This window comes from Maylandia zebra, linkage group LG23 (assembly GCF_041146795.1).
Source record: "Maylandia zebra isolate NMK-2024a linkage group LG23, Mzebra_GT3a, whole genome shotgun sequence".
Taxonomy (NCBI): domain Eukaryota; kingdom Metazoa; phylum Chordata; class Actinopteri; order Cichliformes; family Cichlidae; genus Maylandia; species Maylandia zebra.
This window is the reverse complement of record NC_135188.1, coordinates 48277565-48300613: the sequence shown is the minus strand read 5'-3', so window position 1 is coordinate 48300613 and position 23049 is coordinate 48277565. Positions and strand designations below refer to the sequence as shown.

Genomic DNA, 23049 nt, shown 5'->3' with positions numbered 1-23049 from the left:
GAGAGGAAGTTAAGATTTTATTTTGAAAGGTAAGGATTGCTCAACAAGTGAGATTTGATCATCTGGAAAAGTTCAATTTAATTTATATTATATAATTACACCTATATGTACTGTTGCATTATGTTTTTGTTAACTTTCAAAACTAACTGAAGCGCACAAATCTTTGTGCCATTCGAGGATTGTGTGAAAAACGGGGCAGTTTAATACAGGCTACACTGACTGGTTTGCAGTGTTGCTATTTACAGTTGCATTTGCTGCACTATTTTGCACCATGTTATCATCATAATTCTTTTCTCAGCGTTGCACTACTACACCCAGTCTTAAAGTTGTCTCACTTCCCATTTCCAAGTTTAACCCTGATCATGGGTGTAAAGTTTCAAATTCCTCAAACGATGTACGGAAGGTAGGGGAGGGGCTGGTTGCATCGAGAGATTTGATTGGTCAGTTCAGCGTCAGTAATGTTTTTATACATATGTGTGCTGTGAGTCAGGATTGTTTTGTGTCTAAAGAAAAAAAGGCTTGATTAGAAGCTAACAGAGTTGACCTCGCTGACTCGTGCTGCACTTAGAAAGTGTTGAGGTGTGCAGACACTGATAAGTAAAATGAAATAAACAAGCCATTATGCGTTTGCCTCACCGGTTTCTCTGGGACAGTTGACAGGTGTTGGACTCTTGGCCTGGATGGTGGTGCAGGGAGGCGTATGAAAGCTGGTGCTTTCTGCCAGAGGATGACTCGTTTTGCCGACTGGCTGCAGAAGGACTTTGTACTTACAGGAGAAGAGTAAGCCCTGCAGGCTGATAAAGCTCTCCTAGATTAGACAGACAGGGTGTGAGCATGGCTGACTGGAGACTGATTCCCAATTTCAGATTACTGCAACTCTCATTTCACAGCAGGCAAGGCAAAGACTAAAATCACCTGTTCACAATGCATACGTTGTCTCGTCTTATCAATAACAAGATTAATAAAAGCAGTCCTTTTTATCTGTACCACCCATGTGATGCCTTTCAACTCTGTTTTATTTTGGCTATGGAAATGAAATAATTTCACCTCCATGATCAGAATGATACTCATTTATTTGAATAGGGTTACCTTTGTACTGGTCTCCTCCACAGGGCCGGTCTGGTCGTGTCCACAGTATTCAGGTCCCCACTGGATTCTGTAGAATTCAACCAAAGGATCTGCACACAACAAGCCAGAGAAGAAGCAATGTTTATGTTGAGTCTTGCACTTTGTTCATTAGCTGTATTATACTGCTATGTCCACGCAACCTTTAAAGTGTTTTTCTTCTTTGAACCTGCTTTTTGAAACCTAGTTATGTCATGACACAGATCAGAATTGTTTTGCTCTGTCGCTTTTTCCCTCACGCTTCCTCTGAGTGCTTTTATGGAGGTTGTTAGGATGAGAGTTTATACTGTAAGGATCCACCAGCTGTTATTCACTATAATACCTGACAAGGTGACGAGATTTGAATACTCATTCATGAGATCCAATATGGTGTCTCACTCCCATTTCTGCTTTATCAGATTACATATTCACTTTTTATTTCATGACCTATAACCCTGTTTTCAGGTCCATGGTGGAGATCTAGGATTTTACTGCAGAGATTTAGGTTTTTGATTCCAACCTTGCAGAAACATTAAACCACCAGCCCTGTTGTGATTGGGGCCATTTGTGGTGTCTTCTTGTCATGTGATGACACTTGTCTCCAGTCACCAAGCACTCGCTCGGTGAACGTGTGTGCTTCCAACCACAGCCCTAAAACTTCAAATACATGAATTTATATTCACCCAAATCTCTGCAGCTTCCACTGTGCTGGATGATTCTGTCACCACCTGTCACCAGTCCTCCCAATCCTTTCTGCTATTTCGTTCTTCATCCTTGTTCTTAGGGTAGAGGTTTTAGCAGTGCTGCGCTGTGTCTTCCTTTTTTCCAGATACCTGAGCCATTATTTTTAAATGTCAGCTAACTAGTGAGCTTACTGCCCCATGTACACCAATAAACCTTTACTAAACTGCTGAACTTTTAATCATTACATCTTATTTCTGACCTGTATGTGGGTTAAAGCCCAACAACAGCTTAGCGTATTCCTGCGTTTCCATATCCTGCACAGCCTTCGGGCTGCAGAGAAATAGAGCTGTTTCTAGAAGCGAGAGGTAAGAGCTCACAGTTTGCATCATTGAAAGACGGATTGTCAGTCACATCAGGGAAAGATTACGGGAGCGACTAAATCCCTCACTCCACAGGACATTTTTGCACAGTCCACTGTTTGGCAGGTCAACATAACTCTTTCTTCCCCTGTGTTAACTGTGAGTGTGGTACAGAGCATTTATTTAGTTTTTAACTTTGAGTCTGTGTTCATAAAATTGTGTTTTTGCTCTGTATACTTTAGTTTTGTGCTTGTTTTCTTGCCTTTTATGCAGTTTGGCACTGACTGTTGTGATGCAGTAGTTTCCTAGAGACATTTAGCAGCTCTAACCTAAGCTCGTGTTTCAAGATTCGCTTCAGCCTCTTGCTGATGTTGTGAAACTGGTGGTTAACATTGTGTCTCATGGCAGCAGACCAGCCTCCTTCCATAACATGAATTACTCATCATATTTACACCTTCTGCACAGAAAATACGTTTCTTTTTCAGAATGACGTGTATTGCAATTTTTGCTGAGTAAACCTTGGCACATGTATCTCTGCACGCTGTTTCAAACGGGGTATTTGTCTTTTAACAGCAGTTGTTTGAACGTTTGCAGAGCAGCTGCAGGATAGCTCAGATGTTACGTGTGATATGATTTGTACATACCCACGCTTCTCTGCCAGTAAACATGAACCCTGAGCTGTCCGTCCTGGTAGAACGGTGTCCCCACATCCAGGACGTCACCTGCAGGGCTTCTGGGAGCACTCGTGCCTTCAATACAGACAGAATACAATTAAACATGAACTGCATCACATACAGTGATATCCAAACACATGCCATGACACAGCCGCAGGTACAAAAACCTTTGGTATCAATCATTGGAGGTAATTATTTTCTGTATGACTTGTTGGTGTCTCAAGCTGCTGTGGAGGAATTTGGGCCCCCTCTTGATGCTGGTGGCCTGTGAACAGCTCTTCTAAGGTCCCATCACAGTATTTCATGTGGAGGTTCATGTGGAGGTCGGGACTTTGGGCCACAGCTTTCTGTTATAGATTTTGTCCTGTTGAAGAGTTGCTGTTTTGCAGTCGGTGCACTAGCATGAACTCAATACTAAATATGCTAACTGAGGCCTTTGCAGTCTGACTCTGGATGAATTTGCTCGGCCTCCTGGGATGGGTAACCATCTTTCCACACATGAATAATATTTTTTCCTGTGGTGTACTTCGTTATAACCCTTCCCAGACTGATGATTACATCACTGCTGATGTCGTTCCTCCTCAGTGTGTTAGTACACACCTGAATGCTGCAGACTTTGACTCTCATCTACTGATAACCTCTTAATAAAGTGCAACTGACTGGGAGAAGCTGGACACTACTTACTTTTCCTCCTAATTCGGATGGAAGCAGTAAGGCTGCGCTGCACAACAGCATAACCCTGTAAAACCTTTGTTTTTCACATGACTACCTTTATGTTACCTAATCTCAGTGAATACAGAGCATCACTGTGGAAAGCTGATAGGTCGATCTCATTCAGGGTTTTTTAGAAGATAAAGTTGAAAATGAATATTAACTTATCATCAACTAGATGTACAGTAAAACCCAAAGTAAACAGAAACTGACTGAGGGCCTCCATTGCACATCAGAACGTGTAGGTTTGATGACAGTTTCTTCGTTAGTATTAACTATGACTTTATTTTCCCATCCTCGTGGATTATTCTGTATCTGCATGCAACAGTTATTCCCACCCGTGTCACACGGGGGGCTGTGCACGTGCTGATGCATCTCCAGTCGCTGTTTTCAGCCTGTTGCCTGTGATTTTAATGCTTCACTTTCAAGTTTTTATCATTTCATCACTGCAAGACTTAGAATAAAAAAGCAGTTTCTCCTTTACATTAAAGACAAATCTGTACATTTAATTTTGCCAATTCGATATATACATTTGGAGGCGGGGCTTATCACAACGTGCTTTTGCGAATGAACTCTGGTTTCCAAGCTTGTGAAGGTTTTTCCAAGAACAGAAATCCTTCAGCTTGTGAAAATGCTGAAAAACACACATACTTTGCATTTTAATGTCACGTACAGAAAACGTTGATGTGCTGGTGAACTTTTTCACCTTGAACGTTCACACGCCGCTTTCTGCTCTGCACAAAAGCACAGACGCTGACAGCGACTTCACTTCAATCCTTCTTTCATGAGGCACTCACGCTCACGCTCATTTCTGTAATTGTCAAGAACATTTCTATTTTTTCTTTGTATAATGTCAACCACCTCTTTGAAAGGAACGCCTTGACATTTTGAATTTCAAAGCTAAGAGTTTTCAGCCCCGTCACACTGATAAGTTTGTAGGTGTGGAATGTTAAGGTTGCATCTGGAGTGAAGCTCTGAGATACAGGAGATCAAAGATTGAACATCCCAGCAGGAGAAAACCTTTGAAATATTAAACCCCAACGTGCTTTTTTTAAAAATAAAAAGTGTCACCATAAGAGTGTAAAAGCAGACCTATCGACTATGCAAACGGAGGAAGCTTTCAGTGCGAGCCTAAACATCTGAACACGCTTTTACACTTTGGGGAAATTTTAAGCCGACATGAAGACGTTTTCTGTTCTTCACGACAAAATTTCGAGCTCGAGCTGAAAAAGCCTCGGTGTCGTGTGCGTGTTTCCGTACTTTGCTGCGTGGTGAAGTGGAGGACAGCGCGCGGTCCTTTGAACTGAGTTTGTCCCCAGTAAGACACAGCCTGAACCTCCACACTGTAGCTCCTGTTGGTCCTCATGCTGTCCAGCTCCACCTGGCTCTGTGCACACAGACACACACAGACACACAATTAGGCACACACCACACCACTGATTCCATGTTATATTCAAGTCATATTTGCTTCCAGTTGTGATCACAGATGTAAACATGCTACACACACTCCACTCCACGAGGGTTTCGGAGAACATTACATGCATTATATCTTTCTTGGGTCTTAAAGAGAAGTCATGTTTTTGACGTGCTCCATCTGCAGCTGTGGCATTCTCACCTTTCTGACCGTCTTCCTCCTCTTGGTCAGGGATGAGGCGGAAGAATGTCCAACTGCAGTCCAGCTCCAACTGACCTTGTAGTGGTGGATGGGAACATCCAGGTCAGGAGGCATGCTCCACTCAATCCTGGCTCCCACTGTGCTCCCAGGACCAAAGCTCATATTTGCTACTCTCAGCTCAGTGGGAGCAGGAGGATTGGAGGGATCTGAGGGGCACATGTTGGATGTTATTAATATCTGTTTGCATGCAGAAACAATGACCTTTAGTGCACTGACATGTGCTTAGTTTTTAACCCATCCTGCAAAGTTCACAAAAGGCCGATTCATTCACACGTTACTCTCAAAAGAACCAAAAAATCGATTCCGGAAGACATCTGCCGTATTTACAGGTAGTACTGTGTGGCAGGCTGTGGTTTGTGGCTTGGCTGCAAGGGAGGAGCAGTGGGTTCAGGGCATGGTGTCAGGGGGGCTGACTGCCATCATCTGATCATGTATTTGAGTATATCAGCAGGACCAGAGCAGCGGTCTGTGCGGCGTGAAGCGGAGGAGGGCAGCTGGAAGGCTGCTGCAGAAACAGATTACGGATAAAAACGAACACTCGGCGTGTAACGCTGTGTGCGTGGGTCCTTCACTATCACACACTACCATTGCATTCATTAATAGTGAGGACTGCTGCCTGCCATTAGCATGAACTGGCTGGATGCTGGTATTTATATCCGGTGCTTCCTCGGCCTGATCACGATCAGTGATCAATCAGATGGTAAAACTGTTCTAATAATACATTCCAGCACATGAGGGCACCACCTACACTGCGTCCCTCAGTACCTCAGCACCGTGCAGCAACAGTGGGAGAACGCCATGAACACGTCTGAACTGATTAAGGTTCACATCTTTGCGACTTGCCGAGGCGGCTCCTCTGAGACTGTGGCAGCTACAGAAACCACACAGAGCAAAACAATGAATCCTCTGAGGACTCTCTCCATAACCTCTGCATATATACCACAGTACAACCATTTGCTAAACAGTCTATTTTCCCTTGCATAGCTTCTAACTGTGCCAGTGTTGATATTATGAACTTTTGGCTTCTTGACTTTAAGCTCATTAAAAACACCTCTCTTCTCTATCTCTTCTACTTCGGGTAGTAGAGGCAGGGGTGGGCCTGGTGCTGTGCTCTGTCACTTTGTATTTTCTAAGCTGTTAAAATATATTTTGCTTTCAGCTGATGTCACTGTAGCTGGTCGGTCTGAACTCCTCTTCTGTCACCACCTCTGCCTGTTTGAACGTTGCTGCATCGCCTACTTTCTTCACTGGCCTACAGCCACTCTGAGGATCACCACATCAGCACGGCTACATCAGCGCAGTCACTCTCTGTTGCCAGACTTTGCTTTTGTGTGTCTGCAGCTGGCAGCTTGTCCAAAGTCTGACTGTCACCTGGCTCCAGCCCCCTGACGGTGACTCATTGTGGTTAATGCTGCTGTTTGGCGAATGGGAGGAGCGGACTCTACGAACACACACACACACACAGACATGCAATGTGTGTCTGACCTGTGCTTGAGTGGAAGTGTCTGCTGGGCGTGGTGAAACCTCTGGTCCCGTGAAGGTTAACGGCTGCCACTCTAAACTGGTACCAGCGACCGGGCCGGATGTCTGACAGCCTCGCTCTCTGCTCCGTCGTCTGTTTGGGAGAAAACAGCGTGTTTGGTCAGTGTTTAGGTTTCTGTCTTGGCGATGACGATTTTTAACGTCTAAGAAAATAAGTTGATAGATTTTTAAGCATGTCACAATTCATTGTTGAGTTAAGAGGAATTTACCAAAATGTCTTATGACCCGTAAAACGTTTGCAGAATATTTGAACATGCAGTGATGAATTTTAGCAGATCCAGATCCAGATGCAGGCTTGTCTTTCAGATTTCCACCTCGGACACTTAACCTCACATTAATGCACAGCTGCTAGAAACTGCAGATGAAGTTATTAAACTACAAGCAAAATAATAATCTCATGTCTAACAAAGTTAAAAGTCTGAAAATTTGAAATAAATGTGATAAAATGTGTTGTTGCTGTGCCCGCCGTACATGTGGAAACTGTAACATCTACTTTTACCAGCAGCACTTTATGAAGTTCATGCCGAGCTGAGTTCAGCTTATTATTCGCCTCCACAACAGTCCCAGTGCATCATGTGACGCCTGTGTTGCAGTGCTGCCGCCATCAACAAAGCAAAAACAGAAACAGCAGAGCTGTTCTGTCAGCACTTGGAGACCCAGCACCTTACAAAGAGATTTTATTTGGGCTTTCTTTCCTTTAATTTGTCACGTCTCAGTAACAGTCTATATTGGAGGCAGTTAACTAACCTGTGCAGCCACCTGCCACGACGTGGCCGTGTCCTCGCTCGGCTGGATGCCAAAGTTCCATCTCCTCTGCAGAACGTAGACGACAGGCTCGGCCGAGATGTTGAAGCGCGATGACCAGTGCACCTCCAGCTGGCCAGAAGACACTTCTTCAAAGGCTAGCTCCTTCCTTGGCTTCAGAGGAGCACCTGGACAGACAAAACATCCACCAAAGGTGAAACAGAGTACAACTGAAGGGACAGTGCTGTCCATCATCTGCTGTAGCTCCGCAGTGGGGCTCCTAGTCAGCACCCACCAATGCTGCAGGGATTTGCAGATTTACTCAGGGAGAATTTCCACTTCATTTGTTTGAGTAAAGGCCCAGGGGGGCAGTTTTTAGGTTATCAGGACTGATAACATTAGAGTGCGTGTGCCTGCATGGGTTCTCTCTGGATACTCGGGCTTCCTCTATGTCATCAAGTGTGACTCATTTGTGACCAGTCCAGGCTGTAGCCTCTCACCCTGCGACAGCCGGGATGAGCTCTAGCTGAACTGGATAAGTGGGAGAAATGGACGCATGAAGCTTCTTTATTATTTCCTACAGTCAAATCGTTAAACACATTTATAGTCAGGGCTGCACATAAGTGGTCCGCAGGTGCGAATGTCAAAATAAAAGACCGCACCAGATAAGAAGTTGCAGCGCGCGTTTGCGCACATATCAAAGGCAGTGTTTCTGTCCACTAGAGTGGGATTTTCACGGCACATTCTGCACCACATCTCTGTGCGTTCATCATTTGTTTGAAGCCAGCTCACCTCCTGCAGCCACTTGTCCGAGAATACGCGCTTCTTTTGTGGTTCGGACTCCTCCTGACATTTCTTCAGAGGTGGAGGAACACCTGCTTAAAGGAGCTTCTTCAACATCTCTAAGAGTTCTAAACAAATGTCTGTCCTCCTCCACAAAATCTAATGGACGCAAACGCGCGTTGCAACTTCTTATCTGGTGCGCGTCTTTTATTTTGACAGCGAATGCTCACCTGCTTATGTGCAGCCCTGGTTGTAGTGATGTGATTCTGGCTCAACATACCCTTGTAGATGTCACTGGGAGTCTGGCAGGTGTGGCCACAGCTGTTAGAGCAGCATTTCTTCTGAGCAGAGCATTCTTTGTCGTGGTCACAGCTTTCCACACAGGCAGCAGCAAAACCACTGGCTCTCTGTGGAGGTGGACAGCTGCCCTGCTTCACCATCAGCACAGAGTGCAGGAACTCACAGCTGGTCACACACTCCCAGTGCTTTCTGGGAAACACCCGCTGGATGAATCAAAGGCAAAGTAGTTAGCACAGGTTAACTACTGTTACAGCTACTTCCTGCTCTTTGCTTAGAACATGGTGTAATTCTCACACTTGACATACGACAGTGAAACAATGAACAAACTGTGAAATATGATAATGTCAGGTTTGCATCAATAAGTAGCATCTAGACAAGAAGATTAAGAAAAGCGAGACAAAAAGAACAGCACTGAATATGAATAATATTTCCAGGAACAGGCGGATTCTCCAGGTCTTTACTGGGACTGAGAGTTTAACAGACTCTCCACCTTTATTTCAAACTGTGATTGCACAAACAACCCTCGGCTGTTTTTGTACTGTACTCAGAAAGCATACAGTACGACTGACTCTATGCTGCACCATACCTCACATAACTCTCTGCAGTTGCCTTTCCCCTTCATCTCCCAGGAGTCTCTGCAGGGCTCCAGGCACTGTGGAAGTCAAAGCAGTGTGAGCACGTTTAAGGTTTATGGTCAGAGATGAAGAAATACATTTGGAGGTTATGCACAGTGAAGTGTTCATGTTTTATTGCTGAACACAAGAGTGTGAGACAGTTTAATGTCTCTGTGAAACTGCAGGTAACCACAGATTACAGCCTGTCACATCTCGCTTTAGTTAAGTATAAATAATTGTAAAAATTATACAAACATGTACAGGGATGGTGTGTGTGTGTGTGTGTGTGTGTGTGTGTGTGTGTGTGTGTGTGTGTGTGTGTGTGTGTGTGTGTGTGTGGGCATTCAACTGATTGTACCCATAATATTAACTTCAATAAAATGAAGAATAATTGGTGCTTTTTTCATGAATGTTATTAATTCATAATGATGCTGTTGTTTCCAGGGGAAGTGGACATGAAAGTGTGGTGACATCAGACTAGCTGCACAGTGAGGACATCAGTGCCTCCTTCTGTCTCGTCCTTTTTAAATATGATCATATTTCTCTGTCATGTCTGTAAGCAAACACACAAGGTGACACAACTCTGTGTAGGTGCACACCTGTGTGAGGGGATTTATGTTACACTCGGGGGGTTTCTGGAGCATGTCAAGCGTTAACAGTGTAGTGCTCTGCACCACAAAGCCCAATCCTGCACCAGTAAGCAGAGGCAGCCCAGGGGAGCAAGTGTGCACTGGTTCTAATTTCATGCTGTAGCGAGAAGCAGTGGGGGAAAGTGAAAAGCACGACAGCCTCACGAGGGCATAGCAAGTCATCTGAAAGTTGGAGGAGTGCTCCAAATGCTCAGCAGATAAGGCACACGCTGCACAGGAAGTGACGCTTCACTAACTCACAACACTTTTGTCTGACCTGGAAAAACCGTTTGTTGCACTGTAAATTCAGACAAAACACAAAGTTATTGTACTCAAATCTTCCAAATATGGTATCTACTGCCATACTTACTCTGGCATTACGTTGACCTCCAGTAACACTGCTGGGAATCAGGATGTGTACATCGATCCACATATAAACAAACATCTAGGACTGATTTCTTCCTTTTGTGCAACATCTCTAAAATTAGAAATGTCCTGTCTCAGAGTGAAAACGAGCTCATGCATTTGTTTGCTTTCACAGAAAGAGCGAGCATGTCTGCTGTACTGTTACATCCAGAATCACATTTAAAATCTTTCTCCACAAATACTTCGGGCCCGTCTTACACTCATAGTCTCTCATTGTGTCTCAGACTGTGGGCTTGCTTGTGTTTCACTGGATATTAGATGACTCTATCACTCATACCCTCCTAATCCAAGCTGTAGATCTTTAATGTCAATAATATGTTTGCAACAAGCAAGTCGTAAAAGATCTACCCATGAATGATTTTTCTCGCCATGCTGAAGCCTGGTGTCGCTCTGATTTGGTAGGACAGAGCACCCTGAGTAAAGATCCGGCTCAGCTGGCCTCAGGCTGCTTCCCAGTTCTCATGTGCACAAACTAAACTCAGTCTAATGTTGTATTAAATGGACATAAAGCTGCAAGACAAGGTTCCATTAATTGTTTCTGCATTATTTCATACAATAACATGAGTTGTGCATAATCATGAGCATCATCCTGGTCTCCCGCTCAGACAAATGGTTCGATCCACTTTGCAACACTGGGAGATGCAGTTGCTTCAAGTAATGACACCGATTCCTTTGATTCAGGTACGCAGCACAATAGACTGCCGCAGAGGAAGAAGAAATGAAACGACACAAATTGGGCTTTAAACATCTTTCTTGGTTAAGCTCATAGTCCAGGCTGCGGCTCAGGAGACACAGCGGGGTCATTTACCAACCAAACGTCAGTGGCTCGATCCTCACAGTGTAACTGTGGTTTACAGTCACACATGTTTACTTCTGTGTATTTTCTGTAAAGCTTACAGATTTGTCATCGCTGCTTACAGGGGGGACAATAAGCTTTTGGGTTAATATGAAGCCACAAACGCCCTCCGATGAAAACAAGCCACACATGCCGGGTTGTAGACGTGCTGAATGAAGCAGGTGTCGGTGCTCTTAGTGCTCCACGAGGAAGAGTTCAGCAGCACAAGCAAGATGAAGAATACGTTAAAGATTGTACACGAGTCCACAAGACAGGAGAAGCAGCATGTTGTGTGTGAGCGTCGGAGCTGCTGCAGAGCCAAGCAACAACACCGATGACAGACTCGCTTTGTGCCTGATGTTCCAACTAGTTTGGGTCATTTGCAACCTGACGGAAATATCTGTGCACAGAACAACAACGAGCGACAACAAATTCCAGCCACTCAGTCGGCGGCTTTATCTGTTTGTTCTTCCAGCATCACAGATCAACCCTTAATGATTATGTACAACTCTGAGTTTGCTGTCACAGCGTGAGAGGCAGTTACACCCTGGTCAGGTCGCCCTGCAGGGCTGACAAGGGAGAGCTGCACAATTATGTGACATGATGTACTGTTTTAGAGCCCCGTGCTGAGGCAACCACATCTTTTAATCAACAAAAGGGTTGTGAAAGTTAAAAAAGGGCAAAACTCACAGTCAGTGATGTGCACTAAGATAAGGGAAGATACAGGGAAGAAGAAGTTGCTGCAAAGTAGAGTGTGGCCCACACTGTGCTGCTCCGCAGTGGAGTGTCTGATTGCCCTGTTCCAGGCCTGTCATCTCCCATCTCCTGTCCACGCTCTCCACAACAGGACGCTTCCACTAACGCACACTGACATTCCCACTCTCGTGTCATTCCCTTTGTAGCTCAGCATCACTGAGTTTTCTGCCCCATTTCAAGCTTAAATCATTTTTGTTTCACTACTCTGAAGATAAAGCAGCCCATGAAATGTATTTCTTACTAAAACCTGAGCCGTGCTGTTCTTATTTACCTACAACGCACAGCAGTGTGTGTGTCATTACACTGTTATTATTGTAGTGCAGTAATTCTGTTTATGTGGTCATGTTGTGTGTCTTGGTTTAATGTTGGGGTTAAAGTGAGGCCAGGTGCAGGTTTGGGCTGGTTGGTGTTGGGGTGAGTTTCAGCTATGGTCCATATGTCAGCATGATGCCTTCTAAACTAATGGAGACATTATTGTGCTGTTGGGTTATTTTGGCAGTGGATGTTCCTTATTCCTCCATGACCAAACGGAGATAATGGAGCAGCATCTTCTCTGCTGACCGTGTAAAATGCCGTTCCTTTGGTTCCTGACACGGTTCGATTCTCTGCCCAGACGAACCCCACAGAGACCAAACAGGCCGTGTTTGTGTCTTGTTTCCTGTTTGACATTGTCTCTGAAAATGTTCCAGATTTTTGAACATCCACAGGCGAACTTTAACTTTTCCTAGAAAATTATTTCGCAGGTACTTGAAAATATGAGTTGAAGGAATGAAAGAAAAGATTTTCTGGTTCTTAATCAAACATCACATCAAGGCTGTTGTGTATTGAAGGACACTAATTACTGCTGAGAGGAAGAAGGTCATTACACTGCGCTCGATGCCAGTTTGTGTATGTTTCGCTCAGGACACTGGTGTCAGCACGTGACTATGATGCTCGCTCATTGTTCCAGTGCCACAGTGCCATCTTAAGCCTTTTTTAAGAGCTGAATCGAACTAGACTGTGTGGGAGTGTCTTGTTAATCAACTCTGGCATTTGCAAATGGCTGTATGCCTGCAGGAAATAGTGATAGAAGGATTAACAAGCTCTCATTACCACCAGAGCCCATGAGGATGACATGAGGCCAAAGTGATAGGCTGTCTCACAGCAACAAGGATCAGCAAGCTTATCATCAGACCTCTCTAAGATTAAGAGCTGGGCAGGGGTATGTTGGAACTGGGACTGTCATGTTAGCCACACTCACAAGTCTGACATGAGTAATATTTTATAACACGGAGGAATATTAAATCTCTAAAGTTGTCACTACGGAGATGTTTTATCTTTTACTGTGGTTCATATTTAAAGTGCTGTTTGTCTGTAAGTATAAAACTGTCTAGATGCAGGCTCATAATCCAGGTGTGGAAATCTGGAGTGAGGCCCACATCCAGCCTCGGTGTTATTACTGCTGAGGTTCGATGGCATCCGTGATGTCAGACAGCTGACAGGTGAATGTGGGCAGACATGAGTGGAGGATTTCGTACTTTAATAAAGATCTGCATCGTCATTTAAGTTTCAGACGTTCGTTGAAGTTCTTAAATCAGTCTGATATTTTAAATGTGCATGTTTGTTATAAATGTAAGTAGGTATTATATATTTAAGCTGTTAATCAGCCTATCACAGCGGCCCCCAACCTTCTTTGTGCCACGGAGCAGTTTAACGTCAGACGATGTTTTCACGGCTTTAAGGTGTCGCAGATAAATACGACAAAATTAAAGACACGACCGAGACAGAAACTGGTATTTTGTAAATATAATAATAGACGTGAATTCACTGTGTAACTGTGTAACGTTGTTAGCAGCGTCCTCCTGAAATGCACCAACAACATTGAGAGTAACATCCTCCTCTCTGCCCCTTAATGCTCTCTGGTCGCTATGGTAACTCTTAAATATTTCTTTCAAAATAAGACGCACGACTACAACACGGGAAAAGACCCAGGAAACCGAGTTAACGATGAAAACCCTGAAAATCATAAATTTCACAGCTGAAAGTGTGAAAAGCCTCAACTCCCTCTCCACATCCAGCCTCGGTGTTATTACTGCTGAGGTTAGATGGCATCCGTGATGTCAGACAGCTGACAGGTCAACTCTCGCAGCGCGGTAACGACTGTACCTGCTGATTCCAGGTCTTTCTGCAGCTCAAGTTGGCTCTGGGACAACTCTTCTGATAACTTTTTTCACTCCACTGTCTGAAATCTTGTGGGGAACAACTGTCTATAGTGACATGCCTTCCCCTGATAAATGTGCATACAGTTCAATTCAGATTAATTTACACAGCACCAAATCACAACTACAATCACCTCAAGGTGCTTTATATTGTAAGACTGAACAATAATACAGAGAAAGCCCAACGATCAGATGACCCCTGAGAGCAAGCATGTGGACACAGTGGAATCATTAGAATCAGTTTTTATGATCCATAAAGCCTGGTGGCATAAATCAATCAATGAAACTACAGGCTTATATTAAAGACATAACGCTGTGGACGACCTCCAATTTCCTTCTAAACTCAGACAAAAAAAGGTTTATATTTACGGCTAAAAATCTCAGAAAGATGGTGTCTGACCGGATTCTTGGGGCATTACCTTCATTAACATATTTCCAGGCTGGACGACTGTAACTCATTATTATCAGGAAGTCCTAAAAACTCCCTGAAAAGCCTTCAGCTGATCCAAAATGCTGCAGCAAGAGTCCTGACAGGGACTAGAAAGAGAGAGCAGATTTCTCCTGTTTTGGCTTCCTGTTAAATCCAGAATTCAAAATCCTGCTGCTCACATACAAGGTCTTAAATAATCAGGCCCCATCTTATCTTAATGACCTTGTAGTACCATATCACCCTATTAGAGCACTTCGCTCTCGCTCTGCAGGCCTACTTGTTGTTCCTAGAGTATTTAAAAGTAGAATGGGAGGCAGAGCCTTCAGTTTTCAGGCCCCTCTTCTGTGGAACCAGCTTCCAGTTTGGATTCAGGAGACAGACACTATCTCTACTTTCAAGATTAGGCTTCAAACTTTCCTTTTTGCTAAAGCATATAGTTAGAGCTGGACCAGGTGGAGTTGAACCATCTGTTATACAATTATAAGCTCAGACTATTGCAGTACTTTGTGTGATGAGCGGCTCTTCTTCTTCATTCATCTCTTTTCACCCCCACATGTTTATAGACCACTGCATCGTGTCATGTTTGTCTTCTCTGTTCCTTGTTGTGTCCTGTTACATTAAAATTAAAAAAATATTTATGCCCAAAATGGTGACTTTAAGTAAATTCATTACATGTAAATTTTCCATGTATAAATGTTACATTTAATGGAATCTGATATACAGTCAGTTCATACAAAGGATGTTTTCATTAATGTTTAATTATTTAGATAAATAACCATTTTATTTTGTATAAGTTACATTATCACATTATTACATTATCTTATCAAAATGATTGCTTGATGTTGCGTGTTAGAGTATCTCACATTGATAAGCTCTGATTTGGGTTTATTTTGCAGCAATGGGACATGGGCACCTTGCACAGGACGATGATCTCAGCAGCAAATCTACAGCACGAAGGCTGAAAAAGAAAAGACTCAAAGTGCTGCAGTGGCCCATCACAGAGCAGAACTCCGCCTGGCTGAAAGGACAGAGAAAAGCCCACAAACGTCAATGAACTGACGTAACACTAAAAAGCGGCTGGCCAACATTCCCCACATGAGTGTCAGATACTAATAAGTCATATAGAAAAGGATTGTTTCTAATTATTGCTGCTAAAGATGGTTGTTCACGCTGCTGAATCATGGATAAGCTACTTTGTTTTTCACATGAGTGGATTTAAAAACACCAGGACTACCTGAGCATCATTTCACAAACAATGTTCAGATTATCAAAAAGATAGCCATCCATCTTTTACTGTCTGCCTCTTTCATGACTCCTGATGTATTAACAGGGAAACTGCTTTGACATATAGGATGTCACAGTATAAAGAGCCACAACTGGTGATGAATGGCAGACTTAAGAAATGGGTAATAACCACTACAATCCACCAGCACGTCCCAGTACATACAGATGTACACCTGTGCACAGAGCATGCTGTCAGGTTGCATGTGGCCTGATTTATTGCTGCAAAAGCAAGGAGCATAAAACTACACACACATGAGGAGAGCGAGAAAGAGTGATTTATTACTCTGAAAGGCTCCAGCAGTCCCACATGACTTCCTATTTTTACACTCACAGCTAACTGAAACTCTTCGGTTCTTGTCCGTGATGTAAACGTGTATATGAGAACAGTGTGTGCCAATAATTCTATCATTTACGTTTTAATCTGCATCTTTTCATTCATGCTGCAAAACAAGGGGGAATTTACATGATATACATTTATAGATTTTTTTTCCAGGCAATTCCAGGATTTTTAAAAATGTACTAAGGGAGAGCAAGTCAGAGGGGCCCGTGGGAAATAAGAAAATCTATTGGAAATAAATATAGAGTTGAGAAACGAGGGAAGTTGTTTTGGATTCAAAACTGCATGTTAATGGAAATACTTGCATCCTTACAAAGGTACAAAAATACTTCAATAAAGTGCTTCAGATTGAATGAGGAGCACATTCACGTTACATGCATTCATGAGCGCATCACTTTATAAACTTCTGTCTTATACTGTATGAAAATAGCACAATGTAAAACACTTTAGACTACAAGCCACATTTAAATCATTTAGTGCACTTCATCCATCGTGCATCCACACTTACAACAATTAACTTAAACTGCATGTAGTGGGGAAACCCACACAGGGAGGAAGAACATGTAGTGTGGCCCAGTTAACCAGGAGATTTATCCAGGAGGTGAGAGTGTTGTTATTTTCTATGGACAATCAGAACACTTCATGCAAATGAGGTTCAGGAACAACCCACTGTCTCAGGTTTGTGTGACGAATGGAAAATCAGAAGGACGTACTTTTAAAAATGTCTCCTACCTTTGCACACTGTTTATGATTATGACACCAGCCCAAGGATCCGTTATTCTGAAGACGAGACTAAAAGGAGGAAGACAAGGACACAAGCATAAACAAACGGGTCTGTCTGAGTTAAGCACCAATGAATCCAGTTTAAAGCTGAGTGATGTCACTTTCAGAGGAACGTGAGAAACCAACAGGTGTCTAACTTTGCAGACTGTTAAAGTATTGAATAGGAACATCTAGTGCCAACCCTGTTCATTTAAATAAAGCATGCAGACCTCATAGCTCAGATACTTTATGCACGACGATCTTTTCCAGCAATATTCAAACTTCCAAACATGTTGCTGTTGTCGGAGCAGCTCCTGTCTTTGGGATCAGACAGCAAAGACTGGTTGCAGGCCTGTTACTCTGATGTTTTTATACAATACAACCTCCAAAAAAACCTTATGACCTGGTTTTAAAACACAAACATCCAAAGTGCTCAGTTGGAGACAAGACAGGATGCCACTGACCAGTAAGTAGTGGTGGCTAGATCCATTTTTGAATGAACGCTGAGAGTCTCCTGCTCTTCTGGAGTTAAACCTGCTGACTTGGCTGGTGAATAAAATGACAGTAACAAGAAATGTTTGTTTCTTTTTAATCTATGAGCAGCTGGGGGATTGTTCACTGTTCTCCTTTTTTCTTCTTTTTTTCCATTTCAAAGCCGTTGAAAATGTTGGCAGCAAACAGTGAGATTGAAATATCGAACAGTGATTGTCTAACAGCGCTGTTTGCTCTGTCTGTAGATAAATGGAATATGAACGATCGAGAGCGGAGACAAACTGTCTTGTTTGGTTTTATTGAAGCCAAGGTCATTATGTCAATCAACAGTTTTACTTATTTTGTTATTGGCTGTTTACAACTGAGCTCGCATCAATTTCCTGAAAAAGACTCCTTCTACAGAATCACAGGAATCAGATAATGAAAAAGTATTCATTGACTTTTTCCATGCAATCTTTGCCCATTCTTCTTTGCAAAATAGCTCCAGTTTAGTCATCTGTGAATCCCAATTTTCAAGCCTCGCCACAGAACAACAGGATCTAGGTGTGGACTTTAATTCTAGCACTGTCCACACCACTGCAGTGTAGCTCTGGCCGTTACCAGTTTAAGCTGGCCAGTGAGCCTCACATGTGGGTGGCTGTAGCTCAGGCAGTAGTGCAGGTCATCTACTTATTGGAAGGTTGGTGGTTCGATTCCTGGCTTCCCCTAGTCTGCATGCCAAATATCCATGAGCAAGATACTGACCCCAAATTGTTCTCTGATGTGTGTGAATGTTAGTTAGAAAATGTGCTTGTGTCAATGGGTGAATGCACAAGTTGTGTAGTGCTCAGAAGAGCAGAGAAGCGTTATATAAGAACCAGTCTGTTTGCAGTGCAGTGGGGAACTACTGCATCAGGTCGATAACTGGAAACATCACCAGCGTTAACAAATGAATCATTTCTAAATTTTGTGAAAGTAGAAATAATAATAAATCATAACAGAGGTGCTGGATTAGACAGTGGTGAAACATAAAACGTATACTATGGCCCTACAGGACAAGTCGTGCTTCTAATTGTGACTTTCACAGGAGCTTTGTGAGGAATGGAGCCCAAGAATAATTAGTGTGAAAAACCTGAGGATGGACGTTAACTATAGTCTAAATCTAAAACAGGGTACAAAGAATAGCCCTAAAATAAAGTGACACGCAGATTCACAAAGTCAATGTGAGCATGTTTCACACTTCAATAGTTAATGAATTGACATGAGTGCTGTGGGAATACTGGCTACTGCAAAACTAGGAATGGCAAATGATGTATCAGTGATACATGTCTGAGGGGCAGCTTTGGAGAGCTGGAACTGAAGCAGGGACACAGTACAGTAGTCTGCTTCTTGGCATGTTTGACGAGCACCACAGCACACATTACAGGCTGGACCGTCATTCTGTGCAGTTTCATTGGACTAAGTGAGGCACACTCGAAAGCCTGAACCAAAGAGTCACACTGCAAGTGTGTGCACGTGTCAGTGTGTGTGTGCACGTGTCAGTGTGCGTGTGCACGTGTCAGTGTGCGTGTGCACGTGTCAGTGTGTGTGTGCACGTGTCAGTGTGTGTGTGTGTGTGTGTGAGTGAGAGAGAGAGAGAGAATGGCAGAGGAAGAATCTGTTTGAATCCCTATAATGAGCCGTATGGTCTATTCTGGCCTTTCAGTTGAACAGTGAACATCAAGCATGACTGAACTTATTTTTATCATGTTGTCAACTCCATGATGTCACTGTTTTAGATGGTTTCAGACTCTTAGAATTTTATGATATTTAGATATCATTTCTAAAGTAAAGTTTTTTTTGTTTTTCTTGTTGAGTCAGTGTCTCTGGAGTATACTCACCATCATCCTGAGACCTTGTTTTGTAGTGTAAACGTGACTTTCCATTACCTTGTGCACTGGTTTCCCTCAGCTTTCCCTAAAGTGCCCATATCTGACTGCATATGTTTCATTTTATAGCAGTATATATAATAAGAAATATATTTACTTATATTAAAAGTTATTTTATTAACGTAATGTAACTTTACATAAACATTATTGCACAGATCTATTGTTTGAAACTCTTTTTCAGAACTCATGTAAGGGTCATGGATATTTTCTTTCAAACCAATAAAAAAAGCATTTGCTGATTAAAAAAAGTTAAATAAGTGAAATTTAAGGACTGGTTATGTATAAACAGCCGTTGTCAAAGGTGTCCTGACCTGCAGAATCGAGAGCGCCGCTACACTGTGCAAGCTGAGGCATCGCGACGCACACCTGGCCCTGGAAACGCTCTCCGACCAGGACTCATCAGCATCGGCGCGCTGCCTCCTGGCACAGACACCTGAGCTGCAGAGGAAAATAATCCACAGGCTGGTCCTGACAGCGCTGTTTGTGGTCAGCATCTCCGTTCCGAGGTGGGATGCTGAAACAAAAGATGCGGAGTAATGTGATGGAAGCCCAGCTTTACTAGCTATTATATAGCCAAGGGTGGAGCTATGAGATCTAGGCGTACACAGCTCGGGTCATGAGGCTGAGGGATGCTCATGAGCCGGTGTTTTCATTCCAGTCGGTCAATGTGCGCACAGCCAGGAGTATTGGGTCAACAATTCAATACTTTATTGTCCCACAAGGGGGGATTAGTTTAGCAGCAAGGGCAACATTAAGAACAAACAAAACAATGATAAAAAGCCACAAGACCGTTATTTACTTATCATTAGATGTAGCCAGAATAATATGATGCTCACAAAAACGCACGGAGACGAACAATGACGAATAAATGAGCAGTGGCGTCATAATTGATCGTGACTAGTTCAATGGCTGATTTGCAGTAAGGTACAGTAGTCAGGCAAATTGAAGGCTAGCTATGAATGTATTAATGAATGACCACATTCTTCACACTCTTTATTACCGGTTCCTATTTTACCCTCTCACGGCTGCAGCCTTCCAGCTCCCAGCCGAACACACACCACCAACACCAACAGTCACGGCCCACTTCAGTCCTTTAAAGAGGCTTGTTGAGCCGATGCAGCTCCGGTGCGTCCGCCCCCGCGCTCCCGCGCCACCGACCCACGCCCTGCCACAGAACCAAAATACAAACTTAAATTTGCTTTCATGAGCACTGGTCGTGATAAATGTCAAGCTCGAACATCTAATTACACCATCGTGGTTTGTGTGTCTGATACCAGCTTCATTGATGTTCGTTGTTTCTGTATTTTATTGATCTGCTTCTGAATCACGGGCTGCACTCCTGTGAAGACTTCCTGTTTTATGAGCCAGGGGGATTTTACGTCTATTTTCAGACTTTCGTGGAGCTGAACTTAAAAGGTTTTGCATGTGTGGCGCTGTTAATTCAGGTTTGGATGTGCACATTTGTAAAATAGTTTTACATGCAGTCAGATTGCTTTGTATTTTTGTGTGGACTGGAGTATGCATTTGTGAGCCCTTTAAAGTTACGCACAAATCACTGTACACGATTGTAAATCTTACTTTATGCTCGTGGATCATATCATAAGCAATTGTGACCTTTTTTGATGCAAATTTCTGTCCATATATAAACAATGACCAGCTAACCTAACCCCATTAACGTCTGTGGGAGGAAGCCAGGGTACTCGGGGAGAACCCCACGCAGAAACGGCCCAGGCTGGATTTGAACTCAGGGCCCTCTTGCTTTGCTGACCACCACACCATCCTATTTTGAATTTTTTTCATGTAAATCGGGCCTTTATTTCACAGAATTTTAGTCAATGAAATATTTTACTGTTACTCTAGCTTGTGTTTCCTTGGTGTGTTTTCTGAGTGAATGAAAAAGGAGTCTACCTACTCTGTGCTTGTATGTGCTGCTTGATGCCAGCACAGGTTGCTACTCCATTAGTAGAAAGGAAACATTTATGTTCCTGAATCAGTGATTTTACACACTGGAGACATTTTTTCCGAGGATGAGAGCTTTTTCCTCAACATGACCAGGGCATAGCAGGGAATGTATTTGTCAGGGAATTCTAGCTGGTATGTTTAGTGGTAGCTGCAAACACCATTTTTATAGACTCCTCTATTAAAGTAACCACAAGCATATCTCTCATAAGTAAGCGGTTCACTGCTGGTTTCCTTGCCCAAGGAAAGGAGAAAAATGACGTTTTGGAAATTCTGAAGAGATCCTCCTTGGATTGTCAGTTCCCTCATGCCTGGCGTAAGGGCCCCCCTTGCACTGCTAGAGCATCCTGCAGTGTTAATAGGCGCTTTTTTCTCCGCTGCACTAGATTTCCAAACAGTCACTCATGCCTCCCCGCTCCCTCTCAGGTTTTATAGTACTGTCTTTGACCTAATGAGCCTTTACAGCTGAGATTTTTTACCTCTCAGAGGTTCAAAACGAGAGGCAGAGCAGGTTCATTACGCCTCTACATATACATTCAAACACAAGGCGATGAAATGCTCCGAGTGTTTTAACTAACAGTGGCTCCTCAGTGTACTCACTGGAGAAAATGACATGAAGCCTACAAGCAATCCTCTGAATTGTTTTCCGATTTGTTTTGCATCTGCCAGGGATAGTCCTAAAATAGGCTGTTAATGAAGTGAGTGTCTCCAAAGAAGTGGTGAGCTGCTGCTGCTGTGGTGGCCCACCCACTACAGGATGGAGAAAATCCCTCTGAGCCCCCCGGTGAGGGGTTTGGCTTACTCACAAATAAAAACAACATACTATGACAGCGTAGACTCACTATGTGTGTGTTGTGTCTGCCAGTGTTCTGGGGCTTTTTTCCCTCTTTTCCCAAAATGTCCTATACACTTCGACTGGGAAGAACAACAGCATGAAAGCAGACTTTTGATAGAGCCTGTGATCCAGTGCATATGGACAGAGCCTTATCAGTTCTATCTCCCCACACGAAAGCCATTATTTTGGCCTTAATGCTGGTGGAGTCTTGGAGAACAAAAAGAACTACGTGCTTTGACCTTTACTCACAAAGTTCATCATTCATGGGAGATTTAGAAGTAATGCAATACTGAGTCTTCATCAAATTATTACAATTTCATTGTGAAACATTGCAAACATTCCCAGACAATAACGAGAGGTTTTGGATGCGTTTTAGCACGTCCTTACCTGCGATCATTCGAAGCACCGTGAAACTGGGGATTCCAATCAGAGGTTAATGTTGAATTGGGCCGGTGGGTGAACGAGGAGGTTTGTCTTTAAATAACTTCCAAATTGATTTGTTTCTGTTTGTTTCTTTGTGAACAATCTGTGCTGCTGCTGCTCCGCGACTCATTCTTCTTTGGGAATATAACAAACTGCATTCTACAGTATACCAGCAAATGCTACATGAGCTGTCGTGCTATGATTGATGCTTTCCACCTGCTAGAATAACAGCAACAGCTCCCACCTGCCTATTCACAACGTGTCTGCCTGCTCTCCACCTGCTGATGGTCTGCAACTCTCCTGCCTACTCAGTTCCTCCTTCTTGCTCTCCTCGCTCACCATAACAAGTAAGACAGAGTCAGACACTTACACAACTCACCACTACAACACTTACCTGTTGGATCTCGCTAAGTGCTGCTCTCTTCTGTGGCAGAGCTCCTGTGATCCAATTCTCATTGAGGCTCTCCTTTACTCCCAGTTCCCTGCTTGATAACCGTTTCTCCTTCTCTGATGAACCCTACTGCAAACTCAGGCCTGAGTCTGCTCTCTGAGTCCTGCCTGATTCAATCCCTGGCTGTATTACTAC

General features: G+C 43.3%; 1 protein-coding gene across 1 annotated transcript in view; it reads right to left on the bottom strand.

The window, feature by feature from the left end:
- anos1a (anosmin 1a) overlaps positions 1–19766 on the bottom strand; it is a 33945-nt gene extending 14179 nt beyond the window's left edge. The window contains exons 1-11 of the mRNA XM_004564111.3: positions 19558–19766; positions 16818–16877; positions 9163–9228; positions 8557–8779; positions 7497–7681; positions 6693–6822; positions 5148–5353; positions 4793–4919; positions 2792–2896; positions 1090–1178; positions 637–808 (exon numbers count right to left, since the gene is read on the bottom strand). Of these exons, the coding sequence (XP_004564168.3) occupies positions 637–808; positions 1090–1178; positions 2792–2896; positions 4793–4919; positions 5148–5353; positions 6693–6822; positions 7497–7681; positions 8557–8779; positions 9163–9228; positions 16818–16877; positions 19558–19740 (1546 nt within the window). The 5' untranslated portion in view covers positions 19741–19766. The remainder of the gene's footprint in view (positions 1–636; positions 809–1089; positions 1179–2791; positions 2897–4792; positions 4920–5147; positions 5354–6692; positions 6823–7496; positions 7682–8556; positions 8780–9162; positions 9229–16817; positions 16878–19557) is intronic.
- Between the last annotated feature and the right edge of the window lie 3283 nt (positions 19767–23049).